The sequence below is a fragment of the Drosophila suzukii genome, chromosome 4 (assembly GCF_043229965.1).
Source record: "Drosophila suzukii chromosome 4, CBGP_Dsuzu_IsoJpt1.0, whole genome shotgun sequence".
In the NCBI taxonomy this organism is placed as follows: domain Eukaryota; kingdom Metazoa; phylum Arthropoda; class Insecta; order Diptera; family Drosophilidae; genus Drosophila; species Drosophila suzukii.
This window is the reverse complement of record NC_092083.1, coordinates 1,814,442-1,831,589: the sequence shown is the minus strand read 5'-3', so window position 1 is coordinate 1,831,589 and position 17,148 is coordinate 1,814,442. Positions and strand designations below refer to the sequence as shown.

General features: G+C 38.1%; 1 protein-coding gene across 6 annotated transcripts in view; it reads left to right on the top strand.

Annotated features, from left to right (window-relative positions):
- Positions 1-2,980: 2,980 nt before the first annotated feature.
- RhoGAP102A (Rho GTPase activating protein at 102A) overlaps positions 2,981-17,148 on the top strand; it is a 47,643-nt gene continuing 33,475 nt past the window's right edge. Inside the window, exons 1-5 of one of the 6 annotated variants that reach the window (XR_010654659.2) lie at positions 3,193-5,818; positions 8,790-8,956; positions 9,024-9,168; positions 16,298-16,784; positions 16,841-17,148. Coding sequence is in view for 5 of the 6 variants with exons in the window: in XM_065867396.2 (XP_065723468.1) it covers positions 3,895-5,818; positions 8,790-8,956; positions 9,024-9,168 (2,236 nt within the window). In the remaining variant the exon portion in view is untranslated. Of the gene's footprint in view, positions 3,129-3,192; positions 5,819-8,789; positions 8,957-9,023; positions 9,169-16,297; positions 16,785-16,840 lie in introns of those variants that run through there. The other 5 variants (XM_017088469.4, XM_065867396.2, XM_070997175.1 and 2 more) reach the window with 5 other exon arrangements.

Sequence of the window (17,148 nt, the reverse complement as noted above, 5' to 3'; positions counted from 1 at the left end):
TATCTATCGCTCAACGAATGAATTTTGAAAATGTTGAAGGAGGGATTTTTACGCAGCGCAAAGTTTGCCCAAAACTGTGGATCCTACTGTTTAGGAGCTAGAAAAAATGTTAACTGAAAGGTTTTGGTGTCGTCAATACCTATCGCTTGATCTGAAATATGTTTGTCACTCCCGAGGTAAAACAATAAGATAGTAACGGGTATCTGAGATTCGAGGCACTCGACTACACGGTCTTCCTTGTTATAACCTTTCAAAGGGCAGTCAGAAGTTTGCAACGCAGTGAAAGAGACGTTTCCGACTCCATAAAGTATATATATTCTTGATCAGCATCACTAGGCGAGCTGACATAGCTGCCATAGGAACATCGAAAAATTTGTGGGAAAATAATATGAAACAATGTATAGCTTCGGTGTTTTTTGACATATAATCTTATACTATTGGAAATATCCTTTTTGGTATTTTTAAATTTAATAATTATAGCTGCAAGGGTATACAAGCTTCGGCTTGCCGAAGTTAACTTCCTTTCTTGTTTAACATATAACCTCCTACCTTTTTTTTTTAAATTAGTTCTGAATTTCGAATTTAGTTTTATCAAATTAGGACGACTATATTATATAGCTGCCATAGCAACGATCAGAAAATTGGCTGGAAAATAATATGAAACAAATTATAGCTTCGGTGTTTTTTGACATATTATCTTATACTATTGGGAATATAATTTTTTGTATTTTTAAATTTAATAATTATAACAGCATTGGTATACAAATTCTTGTTATATATATTTCCTATAAGAAATAGTTCGCGAACTATATTATGGGTATAATAAAAATACTTATTTAACTACAATCGATGATGTCATAACTATTTTTTATAGAAAGCCTAACGTCAACTTGTTTCGCAAAAGTTACTATTGTTGGGCCTATTTTACTAACAAACAAATAACATCTTGTCGAGGCAAAAAACTAGTGACGATCGCACCTTCAGCATACATAAGTTCTTATATCAAGTTTTTTGGCAAAAATGTAATACATATACCATCTTCTAATTAAATTAACTATCGCATAGCAGGATAAAAATGCCAAGACCGTACCACTAAAAACAAGAGAATACTCTATAGTCGATGGTCTCGACGGGTTAAAGTCGTTTGTAAACGTTAGAGTGGGCGTGGCACTCTGCTGCTCTGAAACAAACTTGCGCCGCGTAGTCCCAACAGTCTAGCTCTTATAGTTACCGAGATCTCAGCGTTTACAACTCGGCTAGTGATCCTGATCAAGAATGTACATATATACTTAATGGGGTCGGAAACGCTTCTTTCTACCTGTTACATACTTTTCGACGAATCTAGTATCTAGTATACCCTTTTACTCTACGAGTAACGGGTATAATAACGCAAACCGACAAACATAACCTTGCAATAGAGTATCATATTGCAATGGTTTTGGAACCAATCGACGTGTTTTTCGGTAAAGAATGTGGGCAAATTAAAAGAACGGTACATTTTGCTTCTCCGGTTTCCCTAGCTTAAATCTTCTAAATGTAACTTTTTGTACTTTCACCACAATTTTTCCTAAAGCAATCGACTTAATAAAGGTCTTACTACCGAAGAAGAAAACAAGGAAGAACGCTATAGTCGAGTACCTCGACTATCAGATACCCGTTACTCAAAGGGAAATGGAGATATGCAAGCAGCAAAGCGAAATTAAAATGCGCCACCTACCGGCGGTAGACAGATTTAAGCGTTATGGGCGTTAGAGTGGGCGTGGCAAAATTATTTTTGGATCAATCGATAGGTATTGACGACACCAATACATTTCAGTTAAAATTTTTTATCTAGCATGCAAATTGTGGGCGTCACAGGTTTTCGCGGTTTGTGGGCGTTTAAGTGGGCGTGGCAAACTTTTTTTTAGGTCAATCGATAGGTATTGATGAGAACAATACATTTCAGTTAAAATTTTCTATCTAGCATCAAAACTGTAGGAGTTACAGTTTTGGGAGGGTTGTGGGCGTTAGAGTGGGCGTGGCATTCTACTGAAACAAACTTGCGCTGCGTAAGGAGCTCAGGAATCTGTACGCCAAATCTCAATAGCCTAGCTCTCATAGTTTCCGAGATCTCAGCGTTCATCCGGACAGACAGACGGACAGACGGACAGACGGTCAGACGGACAGACGGACAGACGGACATGGCTAGATCGACTCGGCTAGTGATCCTGATCAAGAATATATATACTTTATGGGGTCGGAAACGCTTCCTTCTGCCTGCTACATACTTTCCGACGAATCTAGTATACCCTTTTACTCTACGAGTAACGGGTATAAAAATCAAAATTATTTTCTGTCGATGTATCACTTGTTATTATCGGACCCTCGATGAAGATTTTGAAGTCTGCGACTTATATATTAGTCACCTTCGCACACTGTCCTGGTGAGCTTCGTTACTACGTGTACTGCCGTCCATAGTTACTAGGTTGGTTAATGCAAGCAGAGTTTTTTGCGTTTATTTGCAAAGATTCAAGATGTCCAAGGATCATGGGCCATATTTAAAGAGTTTTAAACAAATGTTGAATTTTCTTGAGTTATAGGGGTGTAAATATTCCATTTTCGGCACTTTTCGGATAAAATTGCACTCGGAATTTTATAACTTCGGATTAGTCGGAGAATTTTTCTAATCCATTCTAATTCCATCGAAAATGAATACAATTTTTTTAATTTATTTTTCTTAAATATATAAACAAATTTATTTTTTATTTTTCAGTGTGCTTTACCATGTACAGAGCTCAGTACCAATCAAAATGAAGGTTTATTATAAAGAAAATTTTAAAAATCAAGCTTACTTTGGCAAGTTGATATGGATTTAAAATCGTACGATTATTACAGAATCAGTACATTCCCAACATTTATATATAGATATAACGTAACATTTGTAAATAAATTTTAACATTCAAAATCGAAACTCTTAAATCTTAAAATAACGATTTGCCCCCGAGTGGAAGATATTAAGATCAATAAAAATAAAAACAGTTTTATCCGAAATTCTGAAATTTTAACTAAAATCTGTACTGAAATCATAATACCCTCGGCTGAGGGTATAAAAAGATAAGTCCGGAAATATTTATAAAACTCACCAACAGGTATGTCAGATACGCTAGAAAAATAGAAAATATAAAGTAAAACTATCTTTTAAACAAGAATATTTTTGTGTTTGTCCGCGAAAATCTTGTTTATAAATATAAAACATGTTCCATGCTCCTAAGTGTGTTTTTCAGAAACGAAAACGTTTATATGTATGTGGCTATACTCGTACATATGTATGCTTGTTGGTTGTATACCAAAAATAATATCTCGTGAACTTCGGAATCTCTTCATGTGTTTTTCAGAAAATAATTTTCCTTCTTTTCATATGTACATGCTCTCTCGCCTGGCATTTGGTGTTATTTTGCGTGCTCTTATGTTAAACATTGATTGAAGTTGTAATACAAAAGCACTGAAAATTTAATAGTGTTATAATTATTACAATATATAATTTCTCCGGAGCCCAAAAATTAAATATAAGTATATCTACACGTACATATGTAGATATACCCATTTTGTTGTATATCGGATTCGCCCATAAAAAAATATGCACTTATAAATAAACGAATGTGGTTACATAGCTCCTTTACTAGTGTCGGAGTATAATCAATTTTAAATCCCCGTACAACTGTTTTCAAAATAAGTTTTGTGCTTTTAAAATCTTCAACTAAACATTTTTTTGTGGGCTTACGTTTTAGAAATTTAATGTGTATGTAAAATAGTGTCAGACACAGTAATTTATTCTCCATCACGCTTTTACAAAGAATATACTGCACTAAGAAATTATTTATACTCACGGAAATAAATATATGTACTACAGACTTTATGTGTCAATATAATATGGACTTTCCAAAAAAAAACAAAGAACCGGCAAAGTACCTGACGACCTTGAGAAGACCTGTGGCTGCCATAAAAAAAAGGTCAGGACCGCTGAATAAAGCGCTTGACGAGGTGAACGATAATCTACATGGATCGCAAATATCCTTATCGCCATCTTCAGATGTCCTCAACATACGTAAGCCAAATAGTTTCACAAGCAAGCACTCAGGAGGAGTTCCTTCTGGAAATAGGATACGACGTCGTAGCGCAAAAGACAAGGAAAAAAAAAGAGAGCGCTGGCTTTTAACTCGAAAAACGTGGAGATATATGACAGATGCTGGTCGGAAGCTTATTCCTGATAGCTATCAGGCAGGGTCAGACAACTTTGAGTTACTAGAAGAACATTTTCAACGAGTGTGTTTATCTGAACCGAGTTTTATTTTGTGGAGTCGAAGAACCTCGTACCCAGGAGCAATCAACAGCTCTAAGCGAAGATTAAAACAGTTGTCTCGGCACGCGTGTTCCAGCCGTAGAGAAAATAGACTTGAGACAACAAATAGTTATTATAACGCCGATCGAACTATCGAGTTATTGCAGACGTTTCTTAAACTTCGCGATGCGTACAAAACAACAACGTTACTTGGTTCAAAAACGGTTCGACCTGACCAAACATCATCACCTAGTGCACAGAGACCAAATTTTGTCAACACGAATGAAAAAGATCAAACAATGTCCTCTGACATGACTCTTCAAAAAGAACTCATTTGCCGTCTGAAACTTCTTTCTAGTGGCCTTATGTTTGCACAAGAGGGAATTCAGTTGGAATTTAGCGATTCACCTGAGACTATACTTGAGGACAAAGTACTATTGAAGAAAATCTACAGCACCCTCAAGAAACAACAGCTTCATCGGACCCTACATTCCAAGGAACCGAATAAAAAAAGTGTTAATCGGTCAACTTCTTTGTCTTGCTTAAAAATTGGCGCACATGAAAGTATGTCTAGTGGTATATCCCATAAGGACCAAAAGAAAATAAACCAAAATTTCCTATGTGTAAAAAAATGTGATACTAGCAAAATTTCGAAAATCGCGAAAAATTCAAATAATTTAGATCTCAACAGTGTTATACAAAGCTTCGAGTTTCCAAACAAGTGTCTTCTGAAAGATCAAAAAATTGATAGAAGCCTGAAATCTTGTGGAACTCAAACTAGTTTTATTCAACTTAGCGAACTAAAAAGTTTGGCGGAACAATACAAGTGTATGGTTCAAAACAGCGATAATAGTTTACAAGTATTGCAAGAATTTGATAAACAGGATGGTTTAACTTCTTCACGTTTGAGCTGTAGAAAGAGTTCGATAGACGAAGACATTTCTCAGTCAGTAAGCGATACCATTAAACGTTATCTGAAAATGGCGAGAAAGAAAAGTGTACAAGGTTCTGAGTCAAATCGATTTAAATCGGTTAACTATGATCACAGTCTCAGAAATATAAAAGCAAAGGGCGAAATTAATCCACCAGGACTCAATGATGGATTGAATAAGGCTGTACAAACTTTAGATGCTTGGCCAGTTATAGCATTGGATTTTATTAAGGGAAACGAAAGTTCTACATACCTGCAAAACGCTCACATAGAATGGATAAGATCTGAGGATGAACGAAAACAGAAACAGTTAGAGTGGCAAAAAAAACAGTCACAATTTGATGAAGAAGTGCATACTCCACATATACATGATCGGGAAAACATCTCACATTATTCAACCTGCAAATCTGCTCCTACATCGCCAACCAGCCATTCTAAGTTGGAAAAGGCTATAAGGACGTCTAGCGGATTACTTTCTTCAAGTTCTCAGTTTATTTCAAGCATTTTGCACGGGCATAGTAATGCAGGAAGCCATATTAACACATTACCCGACAAATGTCCGTATTTAAGTAAGTATGGATTAATGTATATTCGTTGGTAGATATACTTTCCAAACACTTTATACCCGTTACTCGTTGAGTAAAATTAATGGTCCTGCACAAACAAAAATTTCCTTATAACGGCGGCATTCCTGTCAAAGTGCATTTTCTTCTCAAAAAAATGTCGATATGCCAAGTAAAGAAATAAGCTAAACTCGTAAAAAATACTTTGTAAAACACTAAAATACTGAATTGATTTGCATGTGCGGTCCGATTTTCTCCTGAAGCGAGTTTCCCCGTCTCTTTCCAGCACGTTATGTACGCAGTTCAACCCGAAACAGTTCGTCTGGAAGTGTAATACACATTACAATTGCCTTAGAAAAAACCGCACAATGCATAATGGGTTAATAAATATTGGGGTCGTCATTTTTCATGCCTGTTTTGAACTGAACGAACATGCACGCAGTGTTATAGTGGCCATCCTTAAAATGGAGTTCGTCCAGGTAAAAAGTGTGAAAATGCTTTAACAGGTACTTGATAGTCAATGTACTCGATGATAAAAGTCTCTCCTCTTTGCTTGCATAGGCTTGCTGGGGGCATAATAATTTTAGTGAGAACTTTGCAACGCAGTTAAGGAGACGTTTCCCACCCCATAAAGTATATTTGTTCTTGATCAGCATCAATAGGCGAGTCGATCATGTCCGTCTGTCCGTATCTATGATAACTAGTCTCTCAATTTTAAAGCTATCGGGATGAAACCTTCTCAAATATCTTATTTGTATTAGAGGTAGTGTATAAGTCAAAACGAGCCGGGTCCGACAACTATTTTTAAAAACATATTAACTATTACTCTTGGGAATATCATTCGCTTAATATTTCAAAGTTTCGATTGAAATTTAAATCAAATCGGACGACTTCATCATATAGCCGCCATATGAAAATTAATGTCAAAATAATACATAGACCATTACATTTCCTTTTTTGGTAAACGTACACGGTAGGAAATTCAAATGGAACATTATCTTAAAATGTTTGTTATTTGTTGTTAGTTATCTAAAAATTGGATAGACCTGTACATACAATGTATATGTATGTATAGAAAATTCGGCCTGCAGAAGCTAGCTTCCTTTTTTGTTAGATATCGTATGTAATAGTCGAGGCCGTACACATTACTATATGCATTGGTTTGACAAGAAATATTTGTTGTGCTAGTTTTCTTTTCTAATATTTTGTATACCATTTTGTTAGGTTTTGCAATTTACAAATTCATTGCTGAAAATTGGAATTAACTCCTGAACATTTTCGGGCAATTATTTTTCACAACTTTCGAAGTGGGTTATCACGACAAGAGTGCATTGATGAACTTAAATGTTTATATGGCGAAGAAATACTTTGAAAAACAATAAAACCATTTTTGATGATAAACAATAGCATTTTCATTATTAGACCAAAAATATATATAGCGTGGTTCTTGGCTGAACCAAACATGGGCCTCATAGGCACTAGTAGATTCTCCATGCCAAATTCTAACTCCCTAGCTTCGAAAGCAGCTTATGGGCATTTTTGAGCGGTAGAGTGGGCGTGGCACTTAGCTGAAGAACACATGGGCTAAAAGGCACAAAAATAAACTACATATCAAATCCTAAATCTCTATTTAAAAATGTGGGCGCAAGAGCGACTACTTCCGATATCGCGAACTGGCTCCACCTACTGGTGAAAACGTTAAGTGCTTTTCGCTTTTTCTTACGAAGCTAAAGGGACCAAAGGGAGATGGAGATATACAAAGATCACAGCAAGATTGTCATGCGCCGCAGACAGATAAAAGCGTTATGGGCGTTATAGCGGACGTGGTTAAACTTATATATTTCTGTTTAATTTTTTTTTAACATTAAAATTATGGGCGTCACAGTTTTCAACGGCTTGTGGGCGTGGCTTATGCGCTGCGTACAAAGCTAACGAATGTAAATCTGAAATTCCAATACCCTATATTTGATGGATTCCGAGATATCCGCGTTCACATCAACGATTTTTTGAGGTTTGTAGAGGTTTGTGGACGTTAGAGTGGGCGTGGCACGCTGACGAAACGAACTTGCATTGCGCAAGAATCTCTAGAATCTGCATGCCTAATCTGTTACAGATTCTGAGCTCACAGCGTTCATACGGATAACTAGACAGACGGACATGGCTAGATCAACTCGGCAGTGATCCTGATATACTTTATGGAGTCGGAAACGCTTTCTTCAACCTGTTACATACCTTCTGACTAATCTAGTATACGCTTTTACTATACGAGTAAAGGGTATAATAACAAATACAGTTCATTAATAATTAAAATATTTGAAAGAAGCAGAGGTCCCACAAAAATTTGTTTACTCTTGGGCCAAGAACTTGTGAGACATCCATGAGAATCCCTGAGGCAACCGATTAGTTGATTAAACCTTTTGATAATATTAAATTTAAAATTACACAGATAAATGGTAAAGGGTTTAATTTGTCTTTAAATGAAACCCTTTTTTATACCCTATGTCACTGCCACTCTAACAAACCGCCCAATACTGTGACGCCCACAGTTTCGATGCCAGAGCAAAAATGTTAATTGAAATGTATTGGTCTCGACAGTACCTATAGATTGACCTAGAAAATGTTTGCCACGCCCACTCTAACGCCCAATAAACGCCCATAACCCTTAAATCTGTCTGCAGGTGGCTCCTTACAATCGCGCTTTGCTGCTTGCACATCACCTCCCTTTTTCTCCCTTTAGCTGAGTAACAGGTATTTTATAGTCACGCACTCGACTTTATCGTTATTCAATAACGTTTCATGATAGTGCTAATAAACCGATTTCGGTCATCGAGGATTCAGTTTATTGGCAATTTAAAAATGTACCAGCAGTGGACTAAAGTGACTACTAATACTTAAGATTTACAATATTTAAAGATATTTACCTTTCAACAAAATTAAAATTGAGTAACTTTTCTTGTTATGTTTCTACCATTTCTAGATCTTGGGAATGAATCAGCAAACATGCAGAAATCAAAATCACTATCAAATGTTGGACAATTTGTAACTAAAAAAATTTGGCGAAGTCGTTCCAAAAGCCAAAGTAAACGCAATTTCTCTAAAGGTTTTATGAATTTACCCTTGCCTTATGTAAGGTGGTATCCTTCGGTAAGAAAACTTAATTGAAAAGATTTAATAATGCTAAAGCTACTTAACTATTTGAAATCAATTTCAGGACAATTGTACGTGGATTTCAGAATCTGGCGAAAGGTTTCAAATTGTTGAAACTTTATTGATAAAACTGTCGAAAATAGAATCAGATTTAGTTAAGGATTTTGCGTTAGAGAAAATTGAGGAACTGAATATTGGAAATATTGATGGTATGTTTTATTTAAATACTTTATATAATATATTAATACTATGCATATGAAATCATACGTCTATTACAATAAAAGAAAGACAGGTAGAAGAAAGCGTTTCCAACCCTATAAAGTATGTATATATTCTTGATCAGGATCACCAGCCGAGTCGATATAGCCGTATCCGTTTGTCTGTCCGTCTGTATGAACGTATGCAAGTTGGGACTTGGCATGTAGATTCTTGAGCTTCTTGCGTAGCGCAAGGTTGTTTCAACGGGGTGCCACGCCCACTCTAACGCCCATAACGTTAACACCCTTCTATCACCCACAGTTTTGAATATTTTTGAAAAATGTAAATGAGACTTTGCTTTTATTATCAATGTACAACTAAATGCCGAAAATATTTAAATTTAGGTCATTCATTAAACAGTTATAAGCAAGTTAAGTGTGCAATCTTAGAAAAAGTCGCTTTGCTACTTGTATAACTCTATCACCCTAGCTAAAGGGACAAAAGGGATGTTGAGGTATGTAAACAGCAAAGCGAGATTGAAATGTGCCACCTACCCGCGATCTCAATATATGGTTATATGGGCGAAAGACAGATTTAAGCGTTATGGGCGTAAGAGTGGGCAAGGCAAACTTTTTTTTGGGTTAGTCAATCGGTATTGACGAGACAAATACATTTTAGTAAAGATTTTTTTCTAGCATGAAAATTGTGGGCGCCAGAGGCTTAGGCGGTTTGTGGGCGTTAGAGTGGGCGTGGCAAACTTTTTTTGGGATCAATCGATAGGTATTGACGAGACTAATACATTTCAGTTAAAACTTGTATTCTAGCATGAAAATTTTGGGCGCCACAGGTTTGGGCGGTTTGTGGGCGTTAGAGTGGGCGTGGCATATTCGCGTAACAAACTTGCGCTGCGTACAAGGCTACGGAATCTAAATCTGAAATCCCAGTTTTTATCTTTGATAGTTTTCGAGATATCCGCCTCAATATTTACGATTTTTTGAAGTTTGTGGGCGTTGAAGTGGGCGTGGCAAACTTTTTTTTTGGTAAATCGATAGGTATTGATGAGAAAAATACCTTTCAGTTAAAAATTGTATTCTAGCATCAAAACTGTAGGAGCCACCGTTTTGGGTGATTTGTGGGCGTTAGAGGGCACGTGGCACCCTGCTGAAACAAACTTGCGCTGCGTAAGAAGCTCAGGAATCTGCATGCCAAGTCCCAATAGCCTAGCTCTCATAGTTTCCGAGATCTCAGCGTTCATCCGCACGGACAGACAGACGGACAGACGGACAGACGGCTAGATCGACTCGGCTAGTGATCCTGATCAAGAATATATATACTTAATGGGGTCGGAAACGCTTCCTTCTGCTTGTTACATACTTTCCGACGAATCTAGTAGACCCTTTTACTCTACGAGTAACGGGTATAATAAGAAAGGAAGCTCATTTCGGCACGTCATAGTTTCTATACCCTTGCAGGTCGATTCCGTGGATCAACTCACTTTCCGATTCTTAGAGAACTAAAAACCAATTATACAATTTTTAAGATAATGTTCCATTTCAATTTAATACCTTGTATGCCGAAAACGAAATTTAACGGTCTACGAATTATTTTGACATTAATTAGCCGATTGTTCCCTTGGCAGCAATATGATGGTCGTCCGATTTCATCAAAATTCTGTTCGAGATTCTGGTATTAAGAGAATGACATTCCCAAGAGTAGAACTTAATATGTCATAAAACAACGAAGCTATCATTACTATCATTGGCACCCCCACTCTAACGCGCATAACGCTTAAATCTGTCTACCGCCCACATAACCATATATTGAGATCGCGGGTGGTGGCGCATTTCAATCTCGCCTTGCTGCAAGCAAGGTCCCTTTGGTCCCTTTAGCTGAGTAACGGGTACCTGATAGTCGATGTACTCGACTATAGCCTTCATCCTTTTTTTTTTTAATTTGTCTAAAAATATTTTTTTTATCATTCCTATGGGAGCTATAGGAGATAGTTGTTGGATCAGGCTCGTTCCGACTTATTTAGTATTAGACAAAATAATACAAGATAGAAATTAGACTTTTGGGAAAGTTTCGATCCGATAGCCTGAAAACTAAGAGATTAGTTCGCGTAGAAACGGACAGACGGACATGGATTGATTGACTCGTCTAGTGATTCTGATCAAGAATATATATGCTTTATGGGGTCGGAAACATCTCCTTCACTGAGTTGTAATCTTCTGACTGATATCATTATACCCTCTGCAAGGGCATAAAAATCAGTATTTCGATTACTGGTTGCGGATTCTAACGCTGAATATAGCTGGCGAAATGGCAATACGACTTACCATTATTAGTATCTTCACCATCACTACAAATACCAGCCAGACTACTTAGAGAAATATCTCTTTTTGCCTAAAGAAACGCTGAAGCTTCTCATGTTTTGGTGATAACCTAATAGCTTGGCATTTGGCTCTTCCAAAACTACCAAATGATGTATATCTTCTAAAATGAATGTTCGAATTGTTGCGTTTGAATTGTTGGCATCCCGTGACTTTAATTTTTCTCTGGCCACTTCAATTTTATCCAGTATCACATAATCTCCGTTTTTATAGGTGTAGTTTATGACCTTAAATAGTGTAATAGCTAACATTTTTACCGTTTGGTGTACGACACTTTTATGGACTGCATATACTGCAAATAAACTTAAATCATTTGTATTTTCATTGCTCGTCAGAGTTTTCCCTATTGAGTATTCATGCAATGATTGTACTTCTATGTCTGCTATCGTCATATTTCGTTCGTTGTGTTGGTCAAGAAGAAACGATTTTAAGAATGTCGGTATGTTATCACAAAAGCGGCTGTTTAACTTGAAATTGCATTTGCATTTTCCAATCTACACAGAGTAAAGAAAAGTAAAGTAAGGTAAGAGAAGTAAAAAAAGGAATAACGCTATAGTCGAGTACCTCGACTATCAGACACCCGTTACTCAGCTAAAGGAACAAAAGGGAAATGGAGATATGCATGCAGCAAAGCGAGACTGAAATGCGCCACCTACTCCTGTGGGTTATGTGGTTATGTGGGCGGTAGACAGATTTAAGCGTTATGGGCGTTAGAGTGGGCGTGGCAAAGTATTTTTGGGTCAATCGATAGGTATTTTGATAACATTTCAGTTACAATTTTTTTCCAATAGAAAATTGTAGGCGCCACAGGCTTGGGCGGTTTGTGGGCGTTAGAGTGGGCGTGGCAAACTTTTTTCTATTCAAGTATACCCTTTTACTCTACGACTAACGGGTATAAAAGTTACGAACAAAAAAAAGTTCGGAAATAGTTTGAAGACGCTTGGTAAGTATAAAGAACATAAGGCGTATGGCATCTGGCATATGGACATAGCCAAGCCGTCAAATATGTCCCCATACAAGCAAAATACCACATGTATTATTTCTTTGCTTAACCATTTTAACACATGGTTTAATGGTTGGTTTTTTTTAAATACATATATTTAACGAAAAATGTAAAAAGGCGTTTAATTGAACAAAAATTAGCGATTAAATCTAAACCAGGTGGAAAACCAATAAGAACAAGTATATTAAAAACAGGATATCCGTGCGTGTATGTGTATGGCTGACGGGCGAAATGAGATTCCTTTATATACAAATTCTTTATATTAAATTCTTATATCCTTTTGCAAAAAATATTTCATTAACAGATTTAACACATTTCCTCTAAAGGGCAAATTACAAAATAATTTTCATTATTCTCAAATTGAAATAGCATTTCTATGTTTAAACAAATATTAATGATTATGCAAATAGTTTTACGGCTTTTCCTCACATCCGTCTCCAACATCCAAGTAGAATTCTGATGAAAGCAAGAATATTGACAAATGGATAAATGTTTTTTTAAAGGTGGTATCAAAGCAACTGAAATGTATTGGTCTCGTCAATACCTATCGATTGATCCAAAAAAAAAAGTTTGCCACGCCCACTCTAACGCCCATAACGCTTGAATCTGTGTAGCGCCCACATAACCATATATTGAGATCACGGGTGGCGCATTTCACTCTCGCTTTGCTGCCTGCATATCTCCATTTCCTTTTGGTCCCATTAGCTGAGTAACGGGTATCTGATAGTCAGGGTACTCGACTATAGCGTTCTTCCTGGTTATTTCTATATTGTTCTCTTATGAGTGCAAAGTCTACGTTTCGCTCGGCGACATTTTGCTCGAGCAAAATTTGGAGGTTTATTTGAGGAAACTTTATTTACCCCTGAGCCCATGTCTTGCCCTTCTGTAGTAGCCACTCATTGTTGGGAGGTCAACGTTTTGCTCCTTCTTTCTCTTACAGAGCAGGCAGCTGGCCTTTACTGTGCAGCTACTGGCTTGGTGCTCCCTAACGCCGAAGTTGTAGCAGCATTTCGAGCAGTCATCCTGAGTGCGGCACTTCCTGCTATATGGAAAAATCCATGCACTTAAAGCATCTCTTAGGGCTTACCTTTGGGCGAACTTTGCACCTAGACTCACCACTGAGGATTTTGGCAGTTCCACGTCAAACTGTGCTTTAACTGCGGAGATCTTATCTATATACTATCCCTCGATCAGCAGTGTCTCGGTCAGCGTTTTGACGTCAACATTGCTGCCCAGGACCGATTTTATGGTACTCTGTAGCTCCGCGGTTTTAGGAGTTCCGCCTTAGCTGTGCGCCCCCTTAGCAGTGTACGACCTCTCCTTGCTCCTTCAGCTGCGTAGGGCCCTTCATTAGCGGTTGCGATGATTATCGCGGCGGTACGTGGCGGCCGTGCTTTGGGCTCCCTGACCTGGCTTCTTCCCAGGTTTTTGGGGCTTGCTGGTGCTTCCTGTCTCACATTGGTTCCCCTTTTTAAATAAACTTAAAACTACAATTTACAAAAACAATATTTTTTTCAAAATAAAATGTACGAATAAGAAGCTTCGGTACGAAGCTCGCTGCTATAGCAACCGTAGCCCCTTTCGCTCACTTCAATCAGCTGGTCGCGCAAGAACTTTCCACCAATAACAAAGTTTTTGCAAAGTAAAAGCGCGAGTGAAAAAATGTAGCAACAACTACACAAACAAAGAGTGGAACAGTAGAAGCAAAATATGCCTCCTCTCCTGGTATGGTTCCTTAAAACTTTTAGAACATTTCGGAGCGATTTAAAAACGCGATCGCTCTCTCTCTTCCTAGATGCGTGCGTGTGTAGATATGCATTTTTGCTGGCAGGGAAAATGAGATTCGTTTAAATAAAATTTCTTTATAATAACCGTTAACTATTAACTATAACTATTAATAATTTTAACACATTTCCTTCAAAAAGCAAAACAAACTTACACTTTTTTATACCCGTTACTCGTAGAGTAAAAGGGTATACTAGATTCGTCGGAAAGTATGTAACAGGCAGAAGGAAGCGTTTCCGACCCCATAAAGTATATATATTCTTGATCAGGATCACTAGCCGAGTCGATCTAGCCATGTCCGTCTGTCCGTCTGACCGTCTGTCCGTCTGTCCGTCTGTCTGTCCGGATGAACGCTGAGATCTCGGAAACTATGAGAGCTAGGCTATTGAGATTTGGCGTACAGATTCCTGAGCTTCTTACGCAGCGCAAGTTTGTTTCAGTAGACTGCCACGCCCACTCTAACGCCCACAAACCGCCCAAAACTGAAACTCCTACAGTTTTGATGCTAGATAGAAAATTTTAACTGAAATGTATTGTTCTCATCAATACCTATCGATTGACCTAAAAAAAAGTTTGCCACGCCCACTTAAACGCCCACAAACCGCGAAAACCTATGACGCCCACAATTTGGATGCTAGATGAAAAATTTTAACTGAAATGTACTGGTGTCGTCAATACCTATCGATTGATCCAAAAATAAATTTGCCACGCCCACTCTAACGCTCATAACGCTTAAATCTGTCTACCGCCGGTAGGTGGCGCATTTTAATTTCGCTTTGCTGCTTGCATATCTCCATTTCCCTTTGAGTAACGGGTATCTGATAGTCGAGGTACTCGACTATAGCGTTCTTCCTTGTTTTTAAATTACGGTGTTTTATTTTACGAATCTTCTCTCTTCGCGACTGACGAGAAGTAGCCAAATCGTAATCTAATACATATATTTAATTAATTACAATTGAGTTTTTTAAAAAACGGACCAAGCTATTGTTGCTGGGTGGGGAGGTCTCTTCGCCGGAGTCGTGTATGGGTAGTCTTCCAGGTTAGAGACTGCACAAGCCTATCACCCTATTTGGATGAGTTTGTAGCTTGATTGTATACTTTGCTTTTACATTCTCGATTTCGTCTTTGACAGATCCCACATTTAAATCACGGTGAATGTTTTTATTCTATATGTAACATGCAGTAAGTTCAAATGATGAGTATTTTTAACGTTTGTTTTGGGTAAATACCTTTGAGAATTGACGGGTATCTTCCTTTCTGTCCCTCATCCGTGTAAAAGGAATGGATAGAGTCATAACTTTCGGAACACCTTTTTGATGACATTTCATAATGAAAGAACGGGTGCTGGAATGCAGTCATTTACGACTGGGAAATTACACTAACACAACCAAAAAATCTTACACGGACACCGCACACTAGGAAGATCCAAAATCCACACCAAAAGTTTTGCCGTACATTCCGTTTAAGGTTGTTACTCATCTTGTGGTCTATATTATCTTTGGTCATGCTATACGGCGAAATGGAAAAAAAAATAATGCTTTAGAATAGTGGTGCCCACTGTCATGACTCTGGAGTCCTCTTCCGGCGCTGTTCCGTAACACCGACCTGTGAACGGTCGTGAGGCTTCGCCGGGCCCCAGTGAAAAATATCTGCATTCCAGTACCTGTTCTTTCATTATGAAATGGCACAAAAAAGGACGCATCTCTTGCATGCATCTAGGTGAATATATTTAGAGTGCGTCTGTCTGCACCCAAAAGGTACATTCTGTACGCATCAATTAAGAATACGCCCGTAAGCTGTAGAAAGGAATGCACCTATATACCAAAAAGGTACATTCTGTACGCATTTATAAAATGCACCTATGCGCTTTCAAAAAATAAATGTCTGTAAGCTTTTTCATTGAACACATAGAAAAGGTTTTTAATTATTTTTTTTTTTTTTTTTTTTATTTCAATATTTAAGAACGCAACTAATCTTAAATCGGATTCACTCCCCTTCTGTACGGGCTTTTCTGCTTCCATCTTGTTTTTGTACTCTTAAGCCTAGTACTTACATAGACGAAAACCGCGAGCTAAAAATAGGAGGGAGCGAGATGCAAATACGCGGCTAACGCTTTTCGTTGGGTCTGTTTTTCACCGCGGTACTCAGATTAGCTAAGGAAATACCAGAAAAAATACCAGATTTAGCGTGTGACTTTCGATAAACGCCGTTAGCCGCGGGCCAAAGAATAAGAAATGTTCGTGCAATTGCGATGTGGAAACTAAAAATGAAAAATTGAAGGAAAACACTAAATAAGCCTGCTGGAGGTCAGTGCAGAAGAAAAAGGACGCCTAATCCAAGCTGTTGCCTTTTATTGTGGGACTTCACCGACAGGAAGCAAGATCCACTAGAGGATCCCAGTGGGATTGCGCTCTCTACATGGAGACTCTACCAAGCGTGTCCTTGCAAAGTAAGTTCCGGCCAAAAGAATTTGGTTACGTTGTTCTAATTGAAGTATTTTTTTAGCACAACCCCGAAACATTCTCCGACGAGCTCTCCAATGGGGAACCACAGGACTCCACCTCCATCAGCTACTTGGTAGCTAAAGCGGTGATGGCGGACGCGCTGGGTTCTAAAGGGACGAGAAAAAAGGGGGGAAGCTGGAGGAGCCATTACCAGCCATTGTCTGAATGATGGTCGACTTCCTGCAGTATCAGGCGGAACCACCCCGTTCCCAATCCGGCTCCTACTTCCTCAACGTCCAATATCCCTATTGGAACTCGGAGCTGGACTGCAGATGTCGAAGTATCCGCGGGACGAGAAGGAAGCTTTAT